This window comes from Natrix helvetica (assembly GCF_964273705.1).
Source record: "Natrix helvetica genome assembly, chromosome: 1".
NCBI lineage: Eukaryota > Metazoa > Chordata > Lepidosauria > Squamata > Natricidae > Natrix > Natrix helvetica.
Genome location: NC_138548.1, coordinates 136,698,643 through 136,717,969, shown reverse-complemented (window position 1 = coordinate 136,717,969; position 19,327 = coordinate 136,698,643). Strand labels below are relative to the sequence as shown.

Sequence of the window (19,327 nt, the reverse complement as noted above, 5' to 3'; positions counted from 1 at the left end):
TAATTCCTTGTTCTTGCAAAAGTAGAGCTTAAGCTTTGCATATGAGCTTTACATGTAAGATGCTAACCATTTGAAAAAGTGTCTCCCTTTTTCACCAAAACATGCTTTTCCTTGGGATGTGGGAAAGGGCAGCCCTAATATCAACCCCAGCCTAGGATGCCAAAGAGATTTCTCCAATGACCCATGTGAAATTTGATTTGGATTTGAACCAGTAAGGCTTTGGTTAAAAACAGCTCGGCCTAAACATTCACTGGGCGGCCTTGAGCAATTTATGTTCTCCCAGCTTAAATGGAACATCTCTGTCTACACACCAATCCTGAAAGAAAAGTGGTGAAAAGAACTTATCCAACATAAACCTTTGTATATACATTTGGTATAGTGGTGGGATTCAAAAAAATTTACTACTGGTTCTGTGGGCGTGCCTTGGTGGGCATCGCATGGCTTGGTGGGCGTGGCAGGCAAAATCCCATTTCCTCCTGATCAGCTGGGACTCAGGAGGCAGAGAATAGATGGGGGCAGGGCCAGTCAAAGGTGGTATTTACCGGTTCTCCAAACTACTCAAAATTTCCACTACCCATTCTCCAGAACTGGTCAGAACCTGCTGAATACCACCTCTGATTTGGTAGATAAAATAACTGGAAAAGCGTTTTCCTCAGGGCTGACAACATGGTGACTTGGCCCATTATCTTCTTCCAAAGTTTATGTTGGGTAAGTTCTTTTACACCACTGTTCTAGGCCCATAATTTTGGAATACATCCACACTGAATTCAGTGGGAGTTCTGAGTAGATTTAGATAGAATTGTATTATTTGAAAGAGAAGACCTCTGTAGGCTTTCTTTCTACAGAACCACACTCTGATTATTCAAGTAATTTCTTAGTTTGGAAACCTAAAAACTACCGTCAACTTTTTAAAGCACTGCCGGATAATACACATATTTTAAAAATGATCTCCAATGGATCTTTCGGGGGACATGTTATTCTCTTGTTTCTGAGGAAAAGGTTGAATAAAATAATTGACCACTTGCAACCTGAAGCAATAGTGGAGAAACAAGTCTGTCTGTCTGTCATGAAATGTAGATACCAACCATATATATTTTTCTCCCTGCTTAGTTGCCTTCAGTTTGTTTTCATGCTCAGTTTTGTGCTTAGTCATCTCTGTTTCTAATCCAGTTAATGTCTTCTGCTGCCACCACTATTTTTCTTTTTTTTCTTTTTGTGTATATCTTTGAGTCAGTCTTGTCTCCTAGTAACCCACTGGATAACTCTATGCAGTTTTCTTGGCAATGTTTTCACAAGTACTTTTCCTTTACCTCTGTTCTAGGACTGAGAGAGAGAAAGAGAAAGAGATGGGTCCAAAGTCAACCAGTTGACTTTGGGCCTAAGACGCGACAATCTCCTGGTTTTTAGTCAGGTGCTCTTAAATACTAAACCAAACTGGCTCTCAATGCTACTACTACAACAACATGAATGTATAAAGTATATTATGTCTTTTTTACCTCATAAGATAATGATCTTAGAAGAAGTTATAGATCAGGTGTGTCAAATTTGATTTCATTGAGGGCCGCATTATGGTTATGTTTGACCTCGAGAGGCATGGCCAGCTCAACATCACTTGTGTCACGAGCACCTGTGGTGGCCCGAGGGCTCTGTCAGCGAAAATGGGCTCCCGAGCTCCGTTTTCAGCTGCTACAGCCTCCTGCAACCCTCTGCCAGTGAAAATGGAGCTGGTGAGGGACTCACACAACCCTCACAAGCTCCATTTTCACTGGCAAAGGCACCATGGGCCGGTCCTTTGCTACTTCCAGGGCTGGCCCCACAGGTCAGATTTAAGCACCCTGCGGGCTGGATCTAGCCCCCAAGCCTTGAGTTTGACACCCCTGGTATAGATGAAGTAGTAAAGTGTGCACCGAATAATTCCATAACAATTAAATGAACTTTAACGAATACCAATACAAGATCATTGGATGAGGGGTTATGTTAATGATTGAATATGTCTCTTTCTGTTTCTGAATCAGATTTTGAAGAGAGCATCTGGAACTGTGGCCCATTGCATTGGCAACGCAAATGATTGTTTTTCCTTTGTGTAACTCGCATTTAGGTCACGGAGAATGCCACTGTGGGGAATGTAAGTGCCACAACGGCTATATTGGGGACAACTGCAACTGCTCAACGGACACAGGCCGGTGTCTTTCTAACGATGGCCAAATGTGCAGTGGCCGAGGCAACTGCATCTGTGGAAAATGCCAATGCACTGAACCTGGAGCTTTTGGGGAGACTTGTGAGAAATGTCCCACCTGCCCAGGTGTCTGCAGTACTAAAAGGTACGTGCCAATATCTAGATGCAAAATCACTCAAAGAGCAACGTCATAACATGGGGGGGGGGGTTTCTTGGCTGCATTACTGCCTTTCCAATCTGAACACCGGTAATCCTCAATTTACAACTATTCATTTAGTGACTGTTAGTGAAAGTTACAAAGAAAAAAAGTGACTTATGACCATTTTTACACTTACGACCATTGCAGCATCCCCATGGTCATGTGATTAAAATTCAGACGCTTGGCACCTGGCTCATATTTATGACGGTTGCAGAGTCCTGGGGTCATGTGATCACCTTTTGCAACCTTCTGACAAGCAAAGTCAATGGGGAAGCCAGATTCACTTAACAACCGTGTCACTAACTTAACCACTGCAGTGATTCACTTAACAACTGTGGCAGGATAGGTTGTAAAATGGGCCCAAACTCACTTAACAAATATTTTACTTAGCAACGGAAATGCTGGGCTCATTTATGGTCGTAAGTTGAGGACTACCTGCACTTCTGCAAGTCCAAAAAAAATGTGGTGATTATCAAAGCACGACAGAGGTTACTGTAAAGGAGATCATTTCTAAAGTGCTTCATAGGGTGAATGTTGGGGCTTGGCTTTTCAATTAAAAAAACCTCTTAACAATAGAACATGGAATAGAACTTACCCCGGGGCTCATGTGTTAGTGATTTGCTTATCTTCTCTCATTCTGCTCCAATAGTTCAAGAGCCACATAATGGAATCTGATTGACTAACCTTGCTTCAGATCTGTAACCTTTATCCAAGTTGGAAACAGCATGGTTAGTGTTCATACATTGAACCTTGTCAGAAATCCCAGTTTGTTTTAGTCCTGCACAGCTGAGAAAACCAAGTAATGAATGAAGATATGCTAAGTCACTAGTATACTATGTTCTATTTTGCTTAATGCAACCCCTACCCTGCATGTCTATCCTTAGTTCCAATTTTATTCAGCCTCAAATTGTTAAAAACAAAACAAAACACCAGTTTGGGACTATTCCAAGGAATTGTTCCTTAAAGCGAGTCCTCTCTTGAATGATTTCTCTTTGAAGTGCCTTTATCCTTTTTATTAATATTCTTATAGGGAGGCTAACCAAGCTGAAATCACTTCCTGGAAAGATTTAACAGTCGAACCATACATAATTTATGTAGATTAAGCAGGATTAAAAACATCAAAACAGCTTTGTTTGAGATAATATTGTGGTACACATTATATTATATGTTAAGAATGTTCTTGACCCACACATCAGCAGCTGGCCCGTTTTATCCGATGGAAGATGTTCAAAAGAACACAAATGTTACAATCTGGTGGGTTTTCTGTGGAAGCCTAGTCCTGTCACAAAGCTGAGTCTAAATTTGAACCGATTCTAGAACAGCAGTAGGGAACGATTAAGTCCCTTTATGACTTATGGATTTCAAATCCCCAAATTCCTGATTTCCTGGCTCAGGAATTCTGGGAGTTGAAGTCCACAAGTCATAAAAGGACCATAATTCTCCACCCCTGTTCTAGAGCAATAGTTTGTATTATGTCAGGGCAGCAGTGGAATTCACTTACTTTCCCTACCGGTTCCCAAATGTGAGTGCATGCGCCATGTCTGAGCATGCGCACCGCCTCCTGCACCCGCTCAGTTCTCACGCATTACATCGGGGGGGGGGGGTGGAGCCTCCTGCAGCTGCCGCTACCGGTTTGCCTGAACCGGAGAGAATCAGCTGAATGCCACCTCTGTGTCAGAGCCATTGTTGCTTTAAAGAAGGGACTCATTCAGAGTCCTGGTGGGACAGTTAGAATATCAAGACTCATTTCTCCTTTATTCTCCATCACGTGTTGAATTAGGGCTCTCTAAACTTGACAACTTCAAGGTAGACTTCAACCCTCAGAATTCCCCAGCCAGGATGGATGGCTGAGGAATTTTGGGAGTTGAAGTCCACAAGTCTTAAAACTGCCAAGTTGGAGACCCCTGTTGTTAGATATTGAACTCAAGGGAACATTCACTTGAATTTGTAATATTGGTATAATTGTAATCAAAACCTATTTTGAGTTGGAATATTTGAAGCCCATTCTTCTCTTTGCATGTTGTAACAGCCACAGGGGTAAATTAATCTGCGGATGCTGTAATATGTAGTCTATACCAAAAGAGATTTTATTTTCCAAAGAAGCCTCGTTATCATGTTTTAAATGTGATTTGAAGATCACGATTATCAACGATTCTTCCTTCCCAGAGACTGCATTGAGTGTATCCTGTTCAACGCAGGAAGGTTGGCTGATAACCAAACCTGTCAAAAACACTGCCGGGATGAAATAATAACGCGAGTAGATTTTCTCAGTAAGTACCACCAAAGTGAAAACAATGGAAACATTGCACATATAAAATGTGTGAATCATAGGTGCATTTCTGACAACAGGGAGAACACTTGAGCAAAACTGCCATAGTTTGTTTTTGATGCTGTAAGTTCTTGGCTCATTTAAATGGGATTTTTTGAGCCTTTTGTGCTGTTCAGTAACTGGAGGAAGCTTTCTGAAGTATTTAGAGTCCTTTGCGTGACAATAACAGAAATAAACACTGCATTCATTGTTTATTAAATCTATTTATATAGCCACCTATTTGATACAAAACAAACAAGGAATAAGGCACACAAATCATTAAAAAGCCCTTAAGCCAAGAAACGTGCCCCTGTATTGCACACCTGTAGCATAAGATCTAGCACAGAACCAGGTCTTCTGCTGGCAGAAGGCCAGCAAGGTTGGGGCCAACCTAATCTCTGGAGGGATTATGTTCCAGAAGGTGGATACCATGGCAGAAGGGACTCTTATGGGGCTTGACCAATTAACACTCCTTGGCTGATGGTACCCTCTTGCCAGATCACGTAGGACAGGTGGGAGAGCCAAGTAAAGGCTGGTGTCTCTTATGTTTCCACCTAATTGAATATTGGACCTCAGAATGTTGAGAGATTTTTGTTTGCTGTAGACCAGTGATGGCGAACCTTTTTGGCATTGAGTGCCCAAACTGGAATGTGCATGTGTGCCTGTGCATGTGCGCGCCCAGGAGCCCCAGAAGCTCAAAGGCCAGCTGGCTAGTGCGCATGTGCACACCGAAAAACAGAAGAGCAGCTGGCGATGGCACGCATGCCCACAGAGAGGGCTCTGTGTGCCAACTCTGGCATGTGTGCCATAGTTCGCCATCATGGCTATAGATTGTCAAAGCAGAGAGTTCTGTATTGAATGACCCTTAGTGTTCATTTATATTCCATTGCCTCAATCCAGCACCTTTCTGGATTGTTTAGGACTTGGTGATGACAGACCTTTTCAGCACCAAGTGCCCAAACTGGAACACGCAGACATGCGTATGCAATGTACATGTGTGTTCGCAGCAGAGTGCCAGAAACCCAAAGACCAGCTGGCTGGCTGTTTTTTAGGTATTTTTGGCTGTTTTTCAGGCTGTTTTCAGGCCATTTTCCAGCACTCCGGTACCTGAACAAAGCCCATCTGGCTTGCGCACATGTGTGCGCCAGAAACCAGAAGAGCAGCTGGCGATGGCATGTTTGGCCACATAGAGGGCTCTGCATGCCACCTCTGGCACGTGTGCCATAGGTTTGCCATCACAGGTTTAGATGATATTTGTGGATATCCACAGATAATATCCAAACAGAGATGAGGCTAGATGACATTTTTAGTCCATTCCAATATTGAGTTTAAATATTTTAATGTTTGGGAATGTTCAAATGTCAGCTCAGTTGTCTTTAAAAAGAATGGCCTCATCTTTTTTTTCTTGCCTATTGTTTGTTCAGACAATTTTGGTGTTGCTCTTCATACATGCATGACTTCTGTTTCTTCGACTCACTCTTCACTCTTCCAATGACACAAGCAACAGTATTTGCTATGTAAATGTTTTGCACTACTCTTTTCTTTCTTTAATCTACGATAGACATGTTTCTATCGCTCTTGAGGCCAAGGGTGAGTTTGACATTCCTTTGGCTATTTGCACAGGGTTTTAATATCAATTCTGCTTTCAGATTTTTGAAGAAAATATCGTTCTTCATCTAGAAGTGCAGTAGAGATTTTGCGGCAGCATATTTTAATAATGACTTTACCTGGAACATCTAGCTGAAATCTTCCTTTTTCTGTAAATATAAAAGTGAACAAGTTTTAAACTTAATTTCCAATAGCTGAGTGTAGATAACCCTAAATGATAGCCTTTAGATTAAGGCTGTTTTCTAAATTCACATGTTTAAGCTCTGCAAAGATAACTTAGCTAAATATTGTGCTGGCTTGCACAGAAAGGCCTTCCAGTACAAGGAGAAAATTGCAAATCGTTCAAAGGCCAAATCTACAGAATTATTTCCTTATCTGCCCCACTGGCAGAATAATAAATATAACATTTTTTCCACATCTGGTTTGGTCCTTGGAGATGGAAGCACCAGCTTTTGGGGGACAGTTGTAGTTGGATGAGCTATATGAGGAAATAAGAGAAGAAAAAATAGGATAATTACAATCAATGAAACGCAGTTTAATTTGGAATGCTACTTGTAATAGCATTCCACAAGAGAAGCACAGTTAACATTACAAAGAAAGATACACAGTGCTTGGGATATTTGGCCCAAACTGCCCAGTTCATTATTGTTTCATTTGAACTGCGGTGGTATAGTGGTTAAAATTTAGTATTGTAGGCTGACTCTGCTCACTGCCAACAGTTCGACCCTGACCAGCTCAAAGTTTGACTCAGTCTTCCATTCCTCCGAAGTCAGTAAAATGACCCAGAGGCAATCTGTAAACCACTTAGAGAAGGCTGTAAAGCACTAGGAAGTGGTATATTAAGTCTACATGCTATGTCAATTGTTTTTTAAATGCATATTTCTAGAATAATGAACCCAAAACTTTTGATTTTATAGGCAACAAGAGTGCTGCATAAACCAAAGGGAATGCAATAGTGCCCAGAGAGTATATGAATAAACAGAATCTAGGCTAGGAAAGTGCCTTTGCCCTGTGATAAAAACTTTGCTGAATTTATCAAATATTTGCCATCTAATTTTTCATGTTTTGTACAGCTAATCTTGTTTCTGGATATTATAAAGGAGGAAAATGATCTTAAATTACCTGCAACAATTTATAGAATTTGAACCACCCATGCCACATTCTTTTATTGTGTAACCCACTCTATAAATTTGATGCATTTAAAAAAACATACAGAGAATGAAGTGGGACTTGTTTACCAATCTCCTTCTGCAGATAAATCAGTGGTTATAAGTAGATAGTTGAATACTATGGGTACATTGTCCACATACTGATCTTAAAAGATCCTTGGTAGTAAGACTAAAGAGCCACTGCTGGTTAAATTTATATCTGCCTGTGTAGAAAAATGTATTATTTTATATAACAAACAATAATACATTTAATAAAGAATAGAGTAGCTTCTTATATCTGTTGGCAAAATGTTCACATAATAATGAACCTGCTTTTGTAGGGGAGAGTTGCAGTGGTTTCAAAGGGCTTAATTTATTAGGTACTATATTGAGAACCACATGGTACATATTTCATCTCCTGACAGTGAGTGGTCCTTGATGCTCTTGGTTGTTTTCTTGCAGATGTTTCATTACCCAATTGATGATGTTACCTAGTTCGGTAATGAAACATCTGCAAGTAAGCAATCAAGCTCAGAGGATATCAAGGACCCCACAGTTAAATCCTGAGCTAAAAAAATGTTCTCTTCCATAAATACAGTTTGTTTTGTTCTCTGCCTTCCTAAAATACAACTTTTCCCTCTATATATTCCCAAGGGCATTTCCATTGCCGTTTGAGTTTGTACGAACTAAGGCTGAATGGGGATCCACTATTGTTCATAAAGTTCCATGTTTTTTTGCAAGAACTCTTGGAATCCTGCAGGATTCCTTTAGGAAAGCGATGAGAACTTGCCAAAGATCCATTGAGCTTCAAAAACAGTGAGTTCGGTGCCAAGTGCCATGGGAGCAATCAATTTATAATTTCATTGAGATGTTTGAATCTCTAGGTGCTCAGTCTGCTTGCCAGCTCCTATTTGTCAAGTACCAATGGCTCACCCAGTGTATAGATGAGCAGGAAAAAAATTTGAGTCCTCAACATGGTGTCACGATAGGAACAGACACAACATACTGAAGAATATTTAAATGACCTCTATTTATATAAAGATTGCCCAGATTTGCAGGCAAGTGGTACTCTGTGGAAGTGTGGTAAAATAATGGCATTATCAACTATTTGTCATCCAATTCAAGCCATGTAGGCTAAGCCCTACTTTACCTGTAGAACTGATGCCTTCTCGAGTCTACTCCATGCTTTGAGCACCGTTACTGGATTTATTCACAATCGCATTATAGGTACTTTTAATAACCTCAATTCTGTTTTTTTGTTTAGATCGGGGTGTCAAACTCGCGCGCTGCAGGCTGGATGTGTCATGCACTGGCCACGCCCACCCCCATTTTAGCAAAGGGGGGGATTTGCAATACGTCACATGACAACAATGTGACAACGTGAGTTTGACACCCCTGGTTTAGAGGGCCAGCAAATAAACTGCAACTGTAATTGAAGCAAGATCCCCTGCCTTTGTATAGTTTGGTTGGGGTTCAGTTGTGGGATTCAACATGTTTTACTACTGGTTCTGTGGGTGTGGCTTGGTGGGCATGGCAGGGGAAGAATACTGTAAAATCTCCATTCCCTCCCCACTCCAGTGGACGATTACTGCAAAATCCCCATTCCCTCCAGATCAGCTGGGGCTTGGGAGGCAGAGAAGAGATGGGGCCAGTCAGAGGTGGTATTTACCAGTTCTCCGAACTACTCAAAATTTCTGCTACCGGTTCTCCAGAACTGGTCAGAACCTGCTGAATACCACCTCTGTGGGGATCAGAGCAATTTTTTGTGTTGGCTTTTTAGATTTTTTACAAAAAATAATGTTAGTTTTCTTTCTTAGAACCTGCCTAGTGTGTAATTTATTTTTAAGATAATAATATACTTAGTAATAGCAGTGCTTAATGTTTTCTTGTCAGAACTAGAAACGGCTGCCAGGTGTCTTTATTTCCCAAAGGGCTAAATAGTTTTAAAAGGATTGAAGTCTGTACAAGTACCAAAAAAAAAAGACCTACCTGAAAACATATCACTTGCCTGTCTCAACCTACCTCATATCTCTGAAAAGCTTTAATTAACAGATTCGTTTAATGCTGTCTGTTGATCCCTCCATTTTCACATCATATATTTCTGTAATGCACGTCATCCCATATTGTAATTCTCCTCACTTCCAACCCCCTACGCCCAAAAATAGGCTGTAAAATTAAACCCATTTCTAGACAATTACTTCCTTTATGCAGATTTGTAGAAGGAAATGGAACTTCCTCCTCCAAAGAAATTACTCCAAAAGGCCAGGTTTCCTTGGCCTTCTTTCAGGACCTCATAATAATTATGGTTTTAGTAGAGTACAACCACGTCAACATTTCCTCTGTGTTCCCTGAGTGATGTCTACCCATAGTTTTATAAACTATTAGTTATGAAGTAAAGCAATTGGGCTGGACATCTCATCCAGCACACTCTCTATGTTAATAGTATAATTTTTGACATGCAAACTCTTCCATAATGTGCTCCATATGTATAATAAGAAGCCTCTCATATTGAAGGAATCCAGTCTCATGAGAATCCCAGTGTATCCTTCAATTGCAGAGGCCAAAATAACAGGTATTTTAGACACATCGCGATGCGCTGAATGCATGCCAACGACGCAAACATGGAACATGAGTTTTGCATTTGAATGTATTGCATTGATATTCCACTTGAGGTTTTTTTAAAAATCTTATTTCAGAAACCGATGATCCTAATTCAATCTTATGCGCTTATCCCGTGAAGGATTGTGTGATGAAATTCACATACTCAGAACTCACCAATGGAAAGACAAATATCAGTGTTCTGAAGGAACCAGGTATTTATTTATCTGCTTGTTTTTTTTCTTATTGATGTAAACTCTTCAGACCATCAAGGTATTGAGAATTTAAAAACAAACGAAAGTATCAGGATACAGATTTGGACAACGTTTTTATAAGTAGAAAAATATATGTGGATCAATTCTACTCTTCTTTTTTTACAGAGAGTGGGTGATATATAAATATTGACGAGAAAGATGGCTATTGGTAACACAAGGGGCATTTGAAAAACCCAGATCCACAGATCCATAAGATAAAATTCAGAAACTTTATTGAAAAAGTGGGGTTATTAATTCAAGCATTTGAAAAGCTGGTGTCCATCACCAGGTCATGTGTACCTAGGATGACAAGATAATTTCAAAGGCATATCTTACTTCTTAGCATGCTTGTGTTACTTTCAGGAAGATTTCAATCCGGAAGTAATAAACTGATTTAGACTTAAAATGAAGGCATAGAACTTCATCATCAAATATAAATTAGCAATGGAAATCTGCTGATTTAATTAGTCAAGTGCTTCTAGGGCAAACATTATGGCTCAAACTTTATTGTCTAACTGTTGCACACAATTAGTTTGAGCTTTTTGCATACGTATTTGTTAGCAAACTCATTTCTTAGTATTGTCTATGCTACAAAAAAGGTCCATAAAGATTTATGCTTTTTATATGTAGATAAATCATAAAGAAAAGTACAGGTTCTAAGTAATCTCAGTCAATAGTATGGTGGCACAGAGCAGAATCAACCATTATCTATTTTGACCTACCTAAAATAAATTCTTAACATGACACTACAAGTTATATCTACATTTTAATTTATAGTTGAATAAGAGTATCTTAGTATATTGTTTCTTTGGATTCCAGCCATTAGTTCTAGACAGAAAGGCACGTTTATCCAAACTATTGATAAAATATCAGGTTTTTTTCCAATCAGAGTTCCATATATTTGTTGTCCTCTTCTTCCTTTATTGGAATTACGTATGTGGTTTTTTTTTTCTTTTAAGGCTTTCCCTCCCATGAATATATTTTCCCATTTTATAGATTGAAACATTAAAATCTGAATTAGTTTAGCTCTTTACCCTTGTAAAGAGTAAAGTATAAAGGAATCCCTGCAGATTTTACTCCACTAGCCATTGCCGACTTGAGGGGGCGGTGCTCATCTCCATTTTAAGGCCATTAAGCCAGGGCTGTCCAAAGACATTTCCATGGTCATGTGGCCAGCATGACTTCACAGAGCACTGTTACCTTCCCACCAAAGTGGTAGCAATAGTAATAGCATTTTGACTTATATATCGCTTTACAGTGCTTTATAACCCTCTCTAAGCAGTTTGCAGAGTCAGCATATTGCCCCCAACAATCTGGGTCCTCATTTTACCCACCTCGGAAGGATGGAAGGCTGAGTTAACCTTGAACCTGGTGGGATTTGAACTGCCAAATTGCAGGCAGCCGGCAGTCAGCAGAAGTAGCTGCAGTACTACACTCTAACCACTGCGCCACCAAGGCACCTATTTATCTACTCACCCTTGCATGCTTTTGAACTGCTAGGTTGGCAGAAGCTGGGGTGAGGATTGGAGCTCACTCCATCAGGTTGGAGTCTCAAACCTAGGCTGCCAGCTTTCCAGCCAGCAAACCCAGCATCTTAACCGCTGAGCTACCATGGTCAAATTAATTTTGTATTTGAAAATGATTTTTTAGGAGGATATTTTTTCACACCTTCCAGGTTATATAAAATTGGTCTCTTGTGAATTTTCAACATGTCAGTAACGGGAAAAGACTATATTTGTTGAGATGGATTGTTGAAATAAGCTCACTCCAGTTTGGAAGCACTATTGCCAGAAAAAACATTTGGGACAAGATCTAACCAACTGGATAGAAATCCCCACCCATTCCATATACTAGCTAGGCTAAATATAATTACCACCAGATGGAAAAGAATCTAGAATGTATAAAATAGCAGTTTAAATGGAAAACATTGGAGAAACCCCATTTGTAATTGAATATTCATTTTGGTTAAATCAGGTGTAATCAGATGTAAGTTGGATTTCCAGCCTAGAGTAAGAAACTATGAGAAACTATTTTCTCATTTTCCATATTTTGAACAGCAAAATACAAGCAGTAAATGTTCCCTTGGGTCAAACTTGATTCAAGATGGCTATATAGATGAGTCTGTCTTGTGTTCCTTGCAATAATATAAAAGTGACACCTTGTGGCCTTTACTTCACATCTAGTCTACAGTGGTGAGTGTTTCCGGTGGTTTCCATCCAAGAATTAGCCCAATCTGATCCTGTTTAGCTTTTTCAAGGTGAAAGTTGGCTAAATGCTGCCATCTGCTGTGAAAAATTATCTCACAAATGCTTAGCAAAAAAAAACAAAAACAGCTTGAGAAATATACGAAACAATTAATGCAAATGTTATTAAAAAACAGATAAATAAATACTATATAAAGTGCACCTGGCACCCAAGATTCCTGGCACTGAAAAAGTTTTTCCTTTAATACCCATCTAAGGAGTCCCTTTTGCATTGCTAGAACTTTCTGCAGAGTCCAATTTAGTTACATAGAGCAATCCTGTAGATAAATAACACTTACATTTAATCCAATGCTAGCTAAATGAAAATGTGTACATTTAAATCTAGCTGATAATTCCCAGAAATTGATCTTACGCATATAACCTTCCCTGCAAAGAGATGTCTCTGACACAAAAGAATGTGGCTACATCCATCAGTCATGCGCTGTTTGCCCATAAACCTCTCAGCATAAGCATTTCATTTTAAAGTTCCATGGACTGCTCTGATTTAGGATCATACTTGGGAACTGCTGATAAAAACAGTTTCCCATCTGCTTAATAGCGTTTGCACAGCCAGCACCTCCACATGAATCATTTGAACTCAGTTTGCATCAACATAATCCATGATACTTAATTTAAGCAATAGACTTATTGCTTAAATCTCAGGCCTACTTTTGATGTTAAAAATGGACAATAACATTTGAAAACAGTTACATTCAAATGTTTTCCAATTTGATTCGTACATACTTCAGGAGCAATGTATTCTGTTATTATGTGATGAGGCCTGATTTGAACACACTGCCCTTGTCAACAATGATGAATCATGTTCCCCTTTCTTCTTCTTAGAGTGTACTACCGCCCCTGATGTCATGACGATCTTACTCGCTGTAGTAGGCAGCATTGTGCTTCTGGGCATTGTCCTTTTGGCAATCTGGAAGCTGTTGGTCACTATTCACGACAGACGGGAATTTGCCAAATTCCAGAGTGAGCGTTCCCGGGCAAGATACGAAATGGTAAGTATTAAATTAGGAAAACAAAGAGGAGATAGAAAAAGTTACAGTGGTTCAGAAATGTGATCAAATACAAAAGGATGCTGAGAATACGGAGACTGTGAAGGAAAGTTTTGCTGTTCAGGAATGACCTCAAATCAAGAAGTCCTACTTCTTGAAAGGGAAAGAATGTATTTAGAAAATGTATTCGATTTTATTATTCAGGCCCTTTTTGAGAATTGTATTTTATAGTGGCCTCTTTAACATATACAGCAGCTCGTATCTTCGATTATAAGAATGTATATCAGTCTGTTGTCAAGATATTTTTACTTGGATGTACCTGAATTCAAGATAGTGTAATGAAAGATGGTAGAAATTAGGGTCGTGTGGATTATTTAAAGAGGTATTTAGCAAAGCAAGTGAAGCCAAACAAAAATATTTTGCTCACAATTTTGAAGGATTACATTCTCTCATATCTTCACCCCAGCACTTCAAAGTTCACCCGGTATGAACTGGGCAGATGAATGCACTTATATGACATTTCCACCAGAATTGTTACTAAAATGAAACACCTCTGAAAGTGCATTTCCTGACTAAATAGTTAGATAACATTACCATGTTTCTATTCCCTGCTTTGAATGAGAAACTATATTATTCCATCTTTCATAGCTTGTTTTTATGTGGAACTAAGTTGGGCATTATAAAGAATATTCCATTTCTTTGTTATTGATATTTAACCATAATGTTTTTCACTGTACATTCACAAGGCTCTTTTACTGATTGGTGAGGTTGTTTATACTGTTTGTGTCACTGTAAAATAGAAAGCAAGATCCTTCCATAATCCCTCAAACATTAACGCTCTTCAATTAACCCCTTATATAGCAATAAAATTAGAAATGTCTTCCAGTGCAAACTAGAAAAAATCATTTTTTGTAGTCTGGCTACTTAATGCCAAATTTAGTGGCATTAAAGGACAGGATTTTTAAGAATCATTAAGCTATTGATCAATAAAGCAAGGCTCTTAAATATTACAGGAGACCAGTGTGAATGGCTAACAGAGTAGCCTATCTTTAATCATATTTACTGGTGTGAGTGGGTGCAATGGCCTAGAGGTGAAGACCCTCGGAAGGTTGAGAGTTCAATCCTAGGCAGAGGCAGATGTTTATCAGGGTACAAAGAGAAAATATATGCTATGAACTCCACATAGACGTCAGGAAGGGTATCCGGCCAGGAAATGCTCAGCTCCATTCAGTCGCCCTGACTAAAGGGGTTAAAGGGTCACAAAAAAGAAAAAAAATCATGCTTACTGGTGTGTGTGTGTCTAGAGTTTAATTTTACCAAGTAGGCATTATGTTTCATAATTTTCCTTTCCTTTCCTTTTAAGGCTACAAATCCTCTTTACCGCAAGCCCATATCCTCACATAGTTTAGACTTCACATTCAACAAGCTCAACAGGTCCTATAATGGTACCATTGACTGATGGGATTACTCAGGTCTGGATGAAAAAAAATGGAAAGCTTGAGAACTGCTTGGCTTCCTTCTTCCGTGCTTGCCAAAGGGAAGAGGGAGCCCTTGGCAGCTGCACAAACCCTGAAAATGCCACAAATAGCAGGAGACAGCTTCTAGTTGCATGCTAAGACAAATGGCCAGCAACCAACTTGCTCTTCAGATTCCTAACTCAAAGCCATTCTGATGTACTCGGAACCAGGCATTGCTGATTTGAGACTCTTCTGATGTGGACTCTTGGGAAGCGCCTTCAGACTGAACAATATACCACCGAACAGTTTCATCCGTATTCTGTGGGCGAAGATATGCAGCCCCCAATTCAGAGTGATGCTGTGTTACTGACAATTTCTCCGGGTTGGAGGGGGAGGGAATCGAGCAATGGAGATCTTGGTGGTAAAAACTTTTTTAAAAAATCCCTGCAGTCTTTAGAGTAATTTTTATAAAAAATAAATAAAACAATTGCATATACAAATATGCAGTGTCATTTAAAAATTTATTTTCCCCTGAGCACACGTACTGTGGGATGTTACATGTGCTATCTACAAATTCCACAGACAATTAGGACTTTAAATGATTGTAATAAACATTCTCTGAATTTAAATTATTACTCCAAGCAGCCAGGAAGCTTTAAAAAAAAGCATCAAACAATAGATGAATGCCAAATAAGCTGCTTGTTTGCCTAGAGCAGTGGTTCTCAACCTGTGAATCCGGACCCCTTGGGGGTTGAATGACACTTTCACAGGGGTCGTCTAAGACCATCGGAAAATACATATTTTTGAAAAAATACGGAAAACATGAAATAATTTTATGGTTGGGGGTCACCACAACATTAGGGAACTGTATTAAAGGGTCGTGGCATTAGGAAGGTTGAGACTCACTGGCCTAGAGAATTATTTTGAGCCAGAACACAATAATGTAGTTGCCCCAGACTTGAAAATAGAGTTACAAAATTAAAACTTGTCATTTAAAAAATGCTTACATGGAAGTAGCCTTTATGATTAGCGCACTTCCAAATAAACATGCATAGATTTAGTGTTGTCTTTGAAGCTTAGTTGCAATTAATAGAAATGGCAAGTTGTTACTGTAATGAGCTGTAATGAATTTTCATGCATGGCCCAGCTGGGATTTCTCAAAACTACTGTTGCATATTAGGACCAGTTCAGAAGCAGCAGAAATAAAACAAATCACTTGAAGATATGAATAATCTCAGTAACATAATGACAATTTCCAGGTTCTGCTTTATTTCAAAATGAAATAGCATTACAAAGAAGAATGATGATGATGATGATGATGATGATGATGATGATGATGATGATGATGATGATGATGATACAATACAATACAATAGCAGAGTTGGAAGGGATCTTGGAGGTCTTCTAGTCCAACACCCTGCCTAGGCAGGAAACGCTATACCATTTCAGACAAATGGCTATCCAACATCTTCTTAAAGACTTCCAGTGTTGGGGCATTCACAACTTCTGGAGGCAAGCTGTTCCACTGATTAATTGTTCTAACTGTCAGGAAGTTTCTCCTCAGTTCTAAGTTGCTTCTCTCCTTGATTAGTTTCCACCCATTGCTTCTTGTTCTACCTTCAGGTGCCTTGGAGAATAGTTTGACTCCCTCTTCTTTGTGGCAACCCCTGAGATATTGGAACACTGCTATCATGTCTCCCCTAGTTCTTCTTTTCATTAAACCAGACATACCCAGTTCCTGCAAACGTTCTTCATATGTTTTAGTCTCCAGTCCCCTAATCATCTTTGTTGCTCTTCTCTGCACTCTTTCTAGATGATTCCTTTATTTTTCTTCCCAACCTGGTAAGACAAATCTGATCTTTCCTGGGACTTATTGCAGTATGATGTAATCCTTTCATTACAACTCTGAATCCATTTCAAATTATATGACAGCCATTTAGAGCTTCTGGAGGAAATTTAACTAATAAATATGGGAATCGGCAATAAAAAATTAGGGTACTGTAGCTTGGAACCAATCCTCATCAGGATCCAGGCTGCAAAATCTGGATAATCTTACACGGTAGCCAAGAATTAAGAGTCCTTATTTTTCTTTGTTACATTATTCATTATCCCGATTTTTGCAGCCCAGATTCAGTAGTCCTACCTATCAGTGATTTTAAAAAGTAACTAGACATGACTTTTCAAATTCTAGTTCACCAATAGGATTCAAGGAAAATTTCTTCTTAACTTCTAAACCTTGAATTAATTGCTTTGCCTTCAGCAGGGCTGAGGATAAAGTAATGGTTTTGTGAAATTGTACTTTTGGAAAACAAAGTTTACAGAGGTACAAGTTTTCATACTTTCAAGACATTTTTTTCAAACCCCAAAGGATATGTACTGTTTGTAATGTTTTTCATAACTTAGTAAAACACTGTTGAATCTTTGGCCAGAATTTTTTACAGACTGATAAGAACTTCAGGGAAAATGTTTTCAGTGTCAAAAATCTGCCTCCCTAAACCAGCAATCAAGCTAAACTTAATCTGCTGGAGGTTTGCATATTTTTCCTGCTTGCAGATTGATGGAGAGGAAGGAGCTAGTTCAATTTTTGGCAAATTCCAAAAGCATCAGAGGTTAGCTGAACTAAGAGAAGGACTTTGCAGTAGATCTGAAACCCAGACAAAACATAATGGAATAAACAGATCCATGTGTAATCTACTTCAAAGATCATAAGTAACATGTTTAATTAAATACACTGTAGCTCGAGAGAACACAACCTGGGATGCCGTGTCTGGTTTGCTTTCGGTGTGGCTTTCCAGCTCTCTCCAAAAGATGCTACTAAGTTGTAATCATTCTTTTTATAAGTATTCTTGTAAGGAATACTTATTATAGGCAGAAAAACTGTAATCAACTTTTTCACTATTTTATTTTTGATTGATTGCATGCACATTATTGTGTTATCATCCATTAAGTACAGGCCTCGCAATATCCACAGAGCAAACCTATAGCATACTATAAGGTTCTAGTCAAAGAGACTGACAGCAGTGATCTAAACCAAAAGAGATGTCCAAATATTTACAAAGGCAGCATCAGCTATCACAGCCCAGATGAGATGCCACAGCAATCTATTCTGATCATTCTGGAAACAGACACAGCGAGCAGACAAAACTTAACTCTGCAAACACATGCTTGACGATAAGTCTCCTGATTTTTGCATTAGGTCCTGAAAAAAAGCCAGCATGCAAATTTGAGCCACTAGGTCAAGTATAAAGACCTTTCTGTGTGCATTAACTCTTAATCCTTATTCATTAATCTTTCTATTATCTGTCCACCAGGATGTCTGGATTTAGCTCACTCCCATCCAATCCATTACAAACATCAGACACAAATTGAGATATGGAACAGCTTCTTTTGATTTTGAAGGGAAAGAGAAATAGAAGGACACTAACATTCTAAAGGCACCAAAACTCTAGAACTCTTGCATTGAACAGCAAAAGAAACCAGATGGAGCCATTAGGAACACGATAGAACCATGATGGTGATCCTATGGCACATGTGCCAGAAGTGGCATTCAGCGAGCCTCCTTGTGGGCAATCAAGCCGTCACGCCAGTTCAGCTTTGCGCACCTCCCACCAGCCAGCTGGCCTTTAGGTCTCTGTCATGCATGCGGGGGCATGCGGGGGGCCACATGTACATTGCATTTTGGGGGTTTGGCCGCGTGCACCCTTTGGCCACTCGGTCTGGAAAGGTTACCCATCACTGCTATAAAACAAGGCCAATCTGGCACAAGCTTTTGAATTAATCCCTACAAGAAAAAAAATTACGGTCCACTGCTTGAGCAGGGGTGGGGGTGGACTAGAAGACCTCCAAGATCCCTTCCAACTTTGTTATCCTGTATTCTAAAAAAGAAGCTACCCATTACTGTTAGTCCAAATGTAAGGAAGGAGTTTCAAAAGCTACCACTGTGATGATTCTGAAAATTGCTGAGAGGTGCGGAGAACAGGCTGGGAGAACGTTGACATTTCTATCCAGTACAGGTCTTCCATCAAGTTGACTATAGCAGCATGTTTTGTTTTTTTTAACAAGGTCTGAAGCAGAATTTGATGAGAGGTAAGACGCGGTGGCTCAGTGGCTAAGACACTGAGCTTGTTGATCAGAAAGATCGGCAGTGCGGTGGTTTGAATACCTAGTGCTGCGTAATAGAGTGAGCTCCCATTACTTGTCCCGGCTTCTGCCAATCTAGCAGTTCGAAAGCATGTAAAAATGCAAGTAGAAAAATAGGGACCACCTTTGGTGGGAAGGGAACAGCGTTCTTTGCACCTTTAGCCTTTAGTCATGCCGGCCACATGACCA

At 39.5% G+C, this 19,327-nt stretch overlaps 1 protein-coding gene across 1 annotated transcript in view; it reads left to right on the top strand.

Moving 5' to 3' along the window:
* The window catches only part of ITGB5 (integrin subunit beta 5), an 82,061-nt gene extending 65,841 nt beyond the window's left edge, over positions 1-16,220 (top strand). The window contains exons 11-15 of the mRNA XM_081951520.1: positions 2,099-2,321; positions 4,542-4,645; positions 10,136-10,252; positions 13,378-13,544; positions 14,905-16,220. Coding sequence (XP_081807646.1) covers positions 2,099-2,321; positions 4,542-4,645; positions 10,136-10,252; positions 13,378-13,544; positions 14,905-15,000 — 707 coding nt within the window. The 3' untranslated portion in view covers positions 15,001-16,220. The remainder of the gene's footprint in view (positions 1-2,098; positions 2,322-4,541; positions 4,646-10,135; positions 10,253-13,377; positions 13,545-14,904) is intronic.
* The last annotated feature ends 3,107 nt before the right edge of the window (positions 16,221-19,327 follow it).